General features: G+C 40.2%; 1 protein-coding gene across 2 annotated transcripts in view; it reads right to left on the reverse strand.

The window, feature by feature from the left end:
* LOC137413345 (phosphatidylinositol 4,5-bisphosphate 3-kinase catalytic subunit gamma isoform-like) overlaps nucleotides 1-4,223 on the reverse strand; it is a 174,278-nt gene extending 170,055 nt beyond the window's left edge. Inside the window, exon 1 of one of the 2 annotated variants that reach the window (XM_068098736.2) lies at nucleotides 4,029-4,223. Coding sequence is in view for 1 of the 2 variants with exons in the window: in XM_078767603.1 (XP_078623729.1) it covers nucleotides 4,029-4,053 (25 nt within the window). In the remaining variant the exon portion in view is untranslated. The remainder of the gene's footprint in view (nucleotides 1-4,028) is intronic. The other variant, XM_078767603.1, reaches the window with a different exon arrangement.
* Nucleotides 4,224-11,743: the final 7,520 nt, after the last annotated feature.

Here is an 11,743-nt window from a genome sequence, read left to right on the forward strand (position 1 = left end):
GTTGTTCTAGTTATAAATGCTTTTTTAAAGTTTAAAAAAAATACTATTTTGAATGTTTTTTTTGTAACCACCTCCACCCCTCCAATCTCCCCTCCTGTACGCAGGAGTTTTACACATCGTCGCACACACCAGAACCTCTGTGCGTAGATCAAGAAAGAACACCAATCGTCTAACAATGGTGTATCCGCGCTTGTTTGATATTTGAGTTGAAGAGGACAGTATGACATGGGTGGGGATACCAGTTACCAGTCAGCAAATAATGTATGTATTTAATTTTTTGACTTCCGGCATGGACAGCCGGTTCGTGAATGACTTGGGTAAAAAAACAGCGAATGACAAACGATGAACCAATAAATTCCACAATCCTGTTCCACCTTCAGTCGATTGTCAGGCATTGACAGCAGGTTCTCGAAATATTCATTCCAAACAGCATCATTCATCATTTCAATCACAAATTAATACTATGGCATTAATATATCAAAATATAATGTTTAATCACTATTGCATTGAGATATCATCAAACCAGGAAACCGTCTCCACTCTCCTTGCCCTCTCTCCACTCCACCCCCAGGAGTACCTATGGCTATGGCTTCCTCTCCGCTCCCACCTTTTGTTCATATGTGTTTTGGACCGTCCTCCAAACAGTGATGACTCCATTTACATCTCGCTGTCTGACAACATGGACTAACTTCTATATACTCATCCCAACTCTCTCTTCCTCATATGTGGCGACTTCAACTGTCATCATGCCAGCTGGCTGTGTGTGGGAACCTCTCGCACCAGCCATGGCTCCTCAGCAAAGGACTTCTGAGACTCACTGGGACTGACACAATCTGTCGATTTCCCGACCCGGATCTCAGTCAATGGAGCATCTTCTCTTCGAGAGTTGGTCATGACTAACTTCCCTGCAAATGTCTGCTGCTCTTCTTCTGCTCCAATCGGTTCTTCTGATCATTTACTTGTTAAAGTGGATATCTCTCAGAGAGCCTCCTCAGCGCTGACGAGTCTGGCATTTCTTTCACTCAGGCCGACTGACACGGTCTTCAAGCAGCCATCAATCATCTGGACTGATCTCCCATCTCTACTGCCTCTGACATCAACTCATCCTGGGAATTCTTCCAAAGTAAACTGCTGTCTCTCTCATGCACAGATTTATCCCATCTCGTCTTCAGTTGACATACCCTTCCTCCGGTCCATGGTACACTGAAGCGTGTGGTGAGGCAGTTGTCCTGAAACAACTTGCCTTTGCCTCTTGGAAGGCAAATGCAACTGAAGGCAATCTCAGTTCCTTCCACCAAGCTCGGAATAAGTGTATGTCTACCCCCAGGAGACCCAGGAAACATCTCTCCAATCTCAAGACTGAACTCTCAAACCTGTCTCCCTCCTCCAAATCCTGGTGGCGTCTGGTCAAATCTGTTTCTGGTGTCTGTACCCCCCGCGTCCCCTCCCTTACCTCAAATGACTACACAGTTGACACCACATGTTACAAAGCCGAATGCCTCAACTCTGTGTTTGCCTCAAAATAATGTGTCCCAAACCCGTCTCTCTCTGTACCAACCATACCCAGTCGAACCCAGCTCCTGGACTCTGTGTCCTTCTCTCCTGACAAGGTGGAGAAGTTTCTGTCAGGCCTCGACTGATTCTGCAACTGGACCAGACGGCACCAGCCCACGGGTCCTAAAATCCTGCTCTGACGCTCTTTCACACCCCCTCTCTTTTCTCTTCACCCTCTCTTTTGCTCAAGGTCATCTGCCATCAGTTTGGAAATCAGCCAACATTACCGCTTTACACATAAAAGGTGCAAAAACAGATTCTTGGAACTACAGACCAATCAGCCTGTTCCCAATTATCAGCAAAGTCATGGAATCCATCATTGCTTCTGATATCAAATCCTTCCTCTTCTCCAATGGCTTGATCTCCAATCATCAATTTGGTTTCAGACCAGGTCACTCTACTCTGGACATGCTGCTTCTGCTGTCTCAACAATGGATGGAGGTCCTCAATGCCAAACAGGAAATCAGAGCTGTCTCCTTGACATATCACGTGCCTTCGATATGGTCTGGCACCCTGCTCTGCTCACCAAACTCTCCTCCTATGGTATCCATGGAAATCTCCATGCATGGCTTGCGGACTTCCTCTCTGGTCGTAGTCAACGTGTGGCCATGAATTGTTTTCTCTCATCTCCCCTTCATGTTCAGGCTGGAGTTCCCCAAGGCAGTGTTCTGGGCCCTGTGCATTTTCTGGTCTTCATCAATGATCTCTCCAACTCTCTGGAAAATCCTCTCTATCTCTTTGCTGATGACTCCACTCTCTGCTGCCCCATTCCTCATCCCTCAGATCGGCAGTCTGCAGCTTCCTCACTCTCTGCAGACATGGACAAAATCACAGACTGGTCAAACAAGTGGAACATGTCTTTCAATCCAGACGATTCTCACACTCTTACAATGTCTCTCCGATAAGATCATCTGGACAACCCTCCCATATACTTTCTCAACAATCCTCTCCAAGAAGTTCTGTCACTCAAGCTTTTGCATGTCACAATCTGTCATGATCTTTCCTGGGAAAACAACATTTCCAAGCTGGCCTCCAAAGCCAGTCGCCGACTGGGCACCCTCCGTCGTCCGAAGTCCTTCCTTGGCACACCTGAGCTCCTCACCCCCATACAAGGCTTTCATCTGCAGCTCAATGGAATACTGTTCTTCCCTCTGGGCTGGTGCTCCTGCCTCACACCTAGCTCGGCTTCATGCTGTTGAAACCAAAGCTTTCAGAATCATTGGAATCTCCCACGATGAAGCTGATTGTGAGGGCCTTTCATTCACTCACCGCAGGCAGGTTGGTGGTCTTTCTGTCTTCTACCGATTCCTCTCCGGCCTAGCTCCCCCAGCTCTATCTGTGCTCTGTCCCCCAAATATTCCGACAGGTCGCACAAGATCTGCCAGCAACCCTCTTCTGGTTAAACTGCCAAAATCAAGACTCTTTGCTCACCCTCACTCCTTCATTCCTCTTTCTTCCCGCCTCTGGAACAAACTCCCTCACTCTCTTCAATCCCACTTCTCCCTCCAGATCTTTAAAACAGCTGTTCACCACCATCTCTTATCTTCCCCCATCCACAACCTTGATCCTTTCTACCCCTGCTAATTCATCCCAGATCCACTTTTTTGAAATCCCGACTTCTTTCCTGGAAGTCCCAGCAGTGTCCATGTGTTTTATACCTCTCCCACCTCCCCCTCCCCCTTCCCATGCCTCCTTTCCCCATGCCCTCTCCCTCCCACAGATCTCCCGATGTCCCTGTTCTCTGGTGTTATACTTGTGTGCTTCCCTCTCTCCCCATCTTGTCTCCAGCTCCCTTTATTATGTTTTGTGTGTCTGTCTTTTTTCTTTTTGTGATTGATGTTAGTTAGCTCTTACACGAGCTTCGATCTTGTATACCCCCCCCCAAAAAAGCGAACCGTCGTCATCTGTCCACTTCCGGGTTCGGGAGCAAGATCCATATCGATCACATTTCAAAATAATAATTGTATTGAGGAATTTCTGAAACCTCCTACTTACCTTAAAACATCTGCTGGGACCCCAAAACATTCCATAGAAGGTTATTATATTTCCTTTTTGTGAAATATGCAACTGTACTGGTTACAAAACTGTCCCCCTGCCATGTGACCAGATCCTCAGCTCTGATTGGCGGATGTTTGTGGGGACATATAGACAGACAAATGCTGCTCCAGACGTCATTGCCCCAACTGGCTACACCGTAAAATCCATGACCCTGGTCAATCGGAAACCTCGTACGTATTTATACCGACAATCAATTTATCCATGAAATTTCGTTCAAAGGCACCTGTTTTGTAAGCACCTGTCCCCACTGACACGGATACAATTTAAACCTATTATTCTGATAACTCGAGTGACTTATTCTAATAAAAGGAACAACACAATCCTGCATTCACCTCCCTCCCTCCCCCATCAACACAAACCATTTCGAGACATAGACACAGTTGAGTTATCGAGTTAATGATGTCGTGTGTAGTTACCTTCGGCATTTGCTGCTCCTCTCATCCCACAGATCCCCGATTTTGACCGATTGTAGTTCAAGACAACACCGTGAGTAGGTAGGACAAGGTATGAGTGTTTGGAGATACCACCTGTCACCTATCGATACCCGAAACTGAGGATGACGTATCGTTACACCTTTACTGACTTTGTCCTGCCTACGAGCCGAAGAGGGCGGAGGACAGGAATGTTGAACAGGTACAGGGGAATTTTATTTGCATGAAGATATGACGTAACCATTATGTCATTCTGATACTCCAAAGCGTCCGTGTTGGCGAAGCGGTTTCTTGGCAAAAGGTTGCAATAGGTGGTTTGCCATTGCCTTCCCAGTAGTAGTTACGGCAGGAATTTGTAATTTATTCAGGGTACCGGAGATAGCTCGCTGACTGTTCGTGAAGGACACCGTGGGGTCTTTAACGTCAACCAACTAATACCGGCAGATGTGACGCTCAGTTTAACGTTCATCCGAGGGACGTCACACACATTGATGATTCACCCCGCCTGTGAAACACGGGGATGACAGTTTATAGCTGGGTCGGGATTGGAACCCAAGAGCGACAGCTCAAGGCCTCGGCCATCGTGCCAGCCCAGTCAAGAGACAGTGAGACCCCTTTGGGACACTGTGGTCAATGACGTGACTAAGAGGACTTGTTTACGTCGTGGGAGGTGGTGTTTCGAAGGATCGACAGGTGCCACTGCCGAGGAAACCACAGGAATGGAAGCCACATCCACAATGGAATTGAATGTAAGCTTTATCCATAATGGAATTGAAGGCAAGCTTTATCCATAATGGAAATGAAGGCAGCTTTATCCATAACGGAATTGAAGGCAAGCTTTATCCACAATGGAATTGAAGGCAAGCTTTATCCATAATGGAAATGAAGGTAAGCTTTATCCATAATGGAATTGAAGGCAAGCTTTATCCATAATGGAATTGAAGGCAAGCTTTATCCATAATGGAATTGAAGGTAAGCTTTATCCATAATGGAATTGAAGGTAAGCTTTATCCACAATGGAATTGAAGGCAAGCTTTATCCATAATGGAATTGAAGGCAAGCTTTATCCATAATGGAATTGAAGGTAAGCTTTATCCATAATGGAATTGAAGGTAAGCTTTATCCATAATGGAATTGAAGGCAAGCTTTATCCACAATGGAATTGAAGGCAAGCTTTATCCATAATGGAATTGAAGGCAAGCTTTATCCATAATGGCAATTGAAGGCAAGCTTTATCCATAATGGAATTGAAGGCAAGCTTTATCCATAATGGAATTGAAGGCAAGCTTTATCCATAATGGAATTGAAGGCAAGCTTTATCCATAATGGAATTGAAGGCAAGCTTTATCCATAATGGAAATGAAGGCAAGCTTTATCCACAATGGAAATGAAGGCAAGCTTTATCCATAATGGAATTGAAGGCAAGCTTTATCCATAATGGAATTGAAGGCAAGCTTTATCCATAATGGAATTGAGGGCAATCTTTATCCATAATGGAATTGAAGGCAAGCTTTATCCATAATGGATATGAAGGCAAGCTTTATCCATAATGGAATTGAAGGCAAGCTTTATCCATAATGGAATTGAGGGCAATCTTTATCCATAATGGAATTGAAGGCAAGCTTTATCCATAATGGAATTGAAGGTAAGCTTTATCCATAATGGAATTGAAGGTAAGCTTTATCTACAATAGAATTGAAGGCAAGCTTTATCCATAATGGAGTTGAAGGCAAGCTTTATCCATAATGGAATTGAAGGTAAGCTTTATCCATAATGGAATTGAAGGCAAGCTTTATCCACAATGGAATTGAAGGCAAGTTTTATCCATAATGGAATTGAAGGTAAGCTTTATCCACAATGGAATTGAAGGTAAGCTTTATCCACAATGGAATTGAAGGCAAGCTTTATCCACAATGGAATTGAAGGTAAGCTTTATCCATAATGGAATTGAAGGTAAGCTTTATCCATAATGGAAATGAAGGCAAGCTTTATCCATAATGGAAATGAAGGCAAGGTTTATCCATAATGGAATTGAAGGCAAGCTTTATCCATAATGGAAATGAAGGTAAGCTTTATCCATAATGGAATTGAAGGTAAGCTTTATCCACAATGGAATTGAAGGCAAGCTTTATCCATAATGGAAATGAAGGCAAGGTTTATCCATAATGGAATTGAAGGCAAGCTTTATCCATAATGGAAATGAAGGTAAGCTTTATCCATAATGGAATTGAAGGTAAGCTTTATCCACAATGGAAATGAAGGCAAGCTTTATCCATAATGGAAATGAAGGCAAGGTTTATCCATAATGGAATTGAAGGCAAGCTTTATCCATAATGGAAATGAAGGTAAGCTTTATCCATAATGGAATTGAAGGTAAGCTTTATCCACAATGGAATTGAAGGCAAGCTTTATCCATAATGGAATTGAAGGTAAGCTTTATCCATAATGGAAATGAAGGCAAGGTTTATCCATAATGGAATTGAAGGCAAGCTTTATCCATAATGGAATTGAAGGTAAGCTTTATCCACAATGGAATTGAAGGCAAGCTTTATCCATAATGGAAATGAAGGTAAGCTTTATCTATAATGGAATTGAAGGTAAGCTTTATCCACAATGGAATTGAAGGCAAGCTTTATCCATAATGGAAATGAAGGCAAGGTTTATCCATAATGGAATTGAAGGCAAGCTTTATCCATAATGGAAATGAAGGCAAGGTTTATCCATAATGGAATTGAAGGCAAGCTTTATCCATAATGGAAATGAAGGTAAGCTTTATCCATAATGGAATTGAAGGTAAGCTTTATCCACAATGGAATTGAAGGCAAGCTTTATCCATAATGGAAATGAAGGCAAGGTTTATCCATAATGGAATTGAAGGCAAGCTTTATCCATAATGGAAATGAAGGTAAGCTTTATCCATAATGGAATTGAAGGTAAGCTTTATCCACAATGGAAATGAAGGCAAGCTTTATCCATAATGGAAATGAAGGCAAGGTTTATCCATAATGGAATTGAAGGCAAGCTTTATCCATAATGGAAATGAAGGTAAGCTTTATCCATAATGGAATTGAAGGTAAGCTTTATCCACAATGGAATTGAAGGCAAGCTTTATCCATAATGGAATTGAAGGTAGGCTTTATCCATAATGGAAATGAAGGCAAGGTTTATCCATAATGGAATTGAAGGCAAGCTTTATCCATAATGGAATTGAAGGTAAGCTTTATCCACAATGGAATTGAAGGCAAGCTTTATCCATAATGGAAATGAAGGTAAGCTTTATCTATAATGGAATTGAAGGTAAGCTTTATCCACAATGGAATTGAAGGCAAGCTTTATCCATAATGGAAATGAAGGCAAGGTTTATCCATAATGGAATTGAAGGCAAGCTTTATCCATAATGGAAATGAAGGTAAGCTTTATCCATAATGGAATTGAAGGTAAGCTTTATCCACAATGGAAATGAAGGCAAGCTTTATCCATAATGGAAATGAAGGCAAGGTTTATCCATAATGGAATTGAAGGCAAGCTTTATCCATAATGGAAATGAAGGTAAGCTTTATCCATAATGGAATTGAAGGTAAGCTTTATCCACAATGGAATTGAAGGCAAGCTTTATCCATAATGGAATTGAAGGTAAGCTTTATCCATAATGGAAATGAAGGCAAGTTTATCCATAATGGAATTGAAGGCAAGCTTTATCCATAATGGAATTGAAGGTAAGTTTTATCCACAATGGAATTGAAGGCAAGCTTTATCCATAATGGAATTGAAGGTAAGCTTTATCCATAATGGAATTGAAGGCAAGCTTTATCCACAATGGAATTGAAGGCAAGCTTTATCCATAATGGAATTGAAGGCAAGCTTTATCCATAATGGAATTGAAGGCAAGCTTTATCCATAATAGAATTGAAGGCAAGCTTTATCCATAATGGAATTGAAGGCAAGCTTTATCCATAATGGAATTGAAGGCAAGCTTTATCCATAATGGAATTGAAGGCAAGCTTTATCCATAATGGAATTGAAGGCAAGCTTTATCCATAATGGAATTTAAGGCAAGCTTTATCCATAATGGAATTGAAGGCAAGCTTTATCCATAATGGAATTGAAGGCAAGCTTTATCCATAATGGAATTGAAGGCAAGCTTTATCCATAATGGAATTGAAGGCAAGCTTTATCCATAATGGGATTGAGGGCAATCTTTATCCATAATGGAATTGAAGGTAAGCTTTATCCATAATGGAAATGAAGGTAAGCTTTATCCATAATGGAATTGAAGGTAAGCTTTATCCATAATGGAATTGAAGGCAAGCTTTATCCATAATGGAATTGAAGGCAAGCTTTATCCATAATGGAGTTGAAGGCAAGCTTTATCCACAATGGAATTGAAGGCAAGCTTTATCCATAATGGAATTGAAGGCAAGCTTTATCCATAATGGAATTGAAGGCAAGCTTTATCCACAATGGAATTGAAGGCAAGCTTTATCCACAATGGAATTGAAGGCAAGCTTTATCCACAATGGAATTGAAGGCAAGCTTTATCCATAATGGAATTGAAGGCAAGCTTTATCCATAATGGAATTGAAGGCAAGCTTTATCCATAATGGAATTGAAGGTAAGCTTTATCCATAATGGAATTGAAGGCAAGCTTTATCCATAATGGAATTGAAGGCAAGCTTTATCCATAATGGAGTTGAAGGCAAGCTTTATCTATAATGGAATTGAAGGCAAGCTTTATGCATCATGGAATTGAAGGTAAGCTTTATCCACAATGGAATTGAAGGCAAGCTTTATCCACAATGGAATTGAAGGCAAGCTTTATCCATAATGGAATTGAAGGCAAGCTTTATCCATTATGGAATTGAAGGTAAGCTTTATCCACAATGGAATTGAAGGTAAGCTTTATCCACAATGGAATTGAAGGCAAGCTTTATCCATAATGGAATTGAAGGTAAGCTTTATACACAATGGAATTGAAGGCAAGCTTTATCCACAATGGAATTGAAGGCAAGCTTTATCCACAATGGAATTGAAGGTAAGCTTTATCCATAATGGAATTGAATGTAAGCTTTATGCATCATGGAATTGAAGGTAAGCTTTATCCATAATGGAAATGAAGGTAAGCTTTATCCATAATGGAATTGAAGGTAAGCTTTATCCACAATGGAAATGAAGGCAAGCTTTATCCATAATGGAAATGAAGGCAAGGTTTATCCATAATGGAATTGAAGGCAAGCTTTATCCATAATGGAAATGAAGGTAAGCTTTATCCATAATGGAATTGAAGGTAAGCTTTATCCACAATGGAATTGAAGGCAAGCTTTATCCATAATGGAATTGAAGGTAAGCTTTATCCATAATGGAAATGAAGGCAAGGTTTATCCATAATGGAATTGAAGGCAAGCTTTATCCATAATGGAATTGAAGGTAAGCTTTATCCACAATGGAATTGAAGGCAAGCTTTATCCATAATGGAAATGAAGGTAAGCTTTATCTATAATGGAATTGAAGGTAAGCTTTATCCACAATGGAATTGAAGGCAAGCTTTATCCATAATGGAAATGAAGGCAAGGTTTATCCATAATGGAATTGAAGGCAAGCTTTATCCATAATGGAAATGAAGGCAAGGTTTATCCATAATGGAATTGAAGGCAAGCTTTATCCATAATGGAAATGAAGGTAAGCTTTATCCATAATGGAATTGAAGGTAAGCTTTATCCACAATGGAAATGAAGGCAAGCTTTATCCATAATGGAAATGAAGGCAAGGTTTATCCATAATGGAATTGAAGGCAAGCTTTATCCATAATGGAAATGAAGGTAAGCTTTATCCATAATGGAATTGAAGGTAAGCTTTATCCACAATGGAATTGAAGGCAAGCTTTATCCATAATGGAATTGAAGGTAGGCTTTATCCATAATGGAAATGAAGGCAAGGTTTATCCATAATGGAATTGAAGGCAAGCTTTATCCATAATGGAATTGAAGGTAAGCTTTATCCACAATGGAATTGAAGGCAAGCTTTATCCATAATGGAAATGAAGGTAAGCTTTATCTATAATGGAATTGAAGGTAAGCTTTATCCACAATGGAATTGAAGGCAAGCTTTATCCATAATGGAAATGAAGGCAAGGTTTATCCATAATGGAATTGAAGGCAAGCTTTATCCATAATGGAAATGAAGGTAAGCTTTATCCATAATGGAATTGAAGGTAAGCTTTATCCACAATGGAAATGAAGGCAAGCTTTATCCATAATGGAAATGAAGGCAAGGTTTATCCATAATGGAATTGAAGGCAAGCTTTATCCATAATGGAAATGAAGGTAAGCTTTATCCATAATGGAATTGAAGGTAAGCTTTATCCACAATGGAATTGAAGGCAAGCTTTATCCATAATGGAATTGAAGGTAAGCTTTATCCATAATGGAAATGAAGGCAAGTTTATCCATAATGGAATTGAAGGCAAGCTTTATCCATAATGGAATTGAAGGTAAGCTTTATCCACAATGGAATTGAAGGCAAGCTTTATCCATAATGGAATTGAAGGTAAGCTTTATCCATAATGGAATTGAAGGCAAGCTTTATCCACAATGGAATTGAAGGCAAGCTTTATCCATAATGGAATTGAAGGCAAGCTTTATCCATAATGGAATTGAAGGCAAGCTTTATCCATAATAGAATTGAAGGCAAGCTTTATCCATAATGGAATTGAAGGCAAGCTTTATCCATAATGGAATTGAAGGCAAGCTTTATCCATAATGGAATTGAAGGCAAGCTTTATCCATAATGGAATTTAAGGCAAGCTTTATCCATAATGGAATTGAAGGCAAGCTTTATCCATAATGGAATTGAAGGCAAGCTTTATCCATAATGGAATTGAAGGCAAGCTTTATCCATAATGGAATTGAAGGCAAGCTTTATCCATAATGGGATTGAGGGCAATCTTTATCCATAATGGAATTGAAGGTAAGCTTTATCCATAATGGAAATGAAGGTAAGCTTTATCCATAATGGAATTGAAGGTAAGCTTTATCCATAATGGAATTGAAGGCAAGCTTTATCCATAATGGAATTGAAGGCAAGCTTTATCCATAATGGAGTTGAAGGCAAGCTTTATCCACAATGGAATTGAAGGCAAGCTTTATCCATAATGGAATTGAAGGCAAGCTTTATCCATAATGGAATTGAAGGCAAGCTTTATCCACAATGGAATTGAAGGCAAGCTTTATCCACAATGGAATTGAAGGCAAGCTTTATCCACAATGGAATTGAAGGCAAGCTTTATCCACAATGGAATTGAAGGCAAGCTTTATCCATAATGGAATTGAAGGCAAGCTTTATCCATAATGGAATTGAAGGCAAGCTTTATCCATAATGGAATTGAAGGTAAGCTTTATCCATAATGGAATTGAAGGCAAGCTTTATCCATAATGGAATTGAAGGCAAGCTTTATCCATAATGGAGTTGAAGGCAAGCTTTATCTATAATGGAATTGAAGGCAAGCTTTATGCATCATGGAATTGAAGGTAAGCTTTATCCACAATGGAATTGAAGGCAAGCTTTATCCACAATGGAATTGAAGGCAAGCTTTATCCATAATGGAATTGAAGGCAAGCTTTATCCATTATGGAATTGAAGGTAAGCTTTATCCACAATGGAATTGAAGGTAAGCTTTATCCACAATGGAATTGAAGGCAAGCTTT

This window comes from Myxine glutinosa, chromosome 1 (assembly GCF_964187855.1).
Source record: "Myxine glutinosa chromosome 1, kmMyxGlut1.1, whole genome shotgun sequence".
In the NCBI taxonomy this organism is placed as follows: Eukaryota; Metazoa; Chordata; class Myxini; order Myxiniformes; family Myxinidae; genus Myxine; species Myxine glutinosa.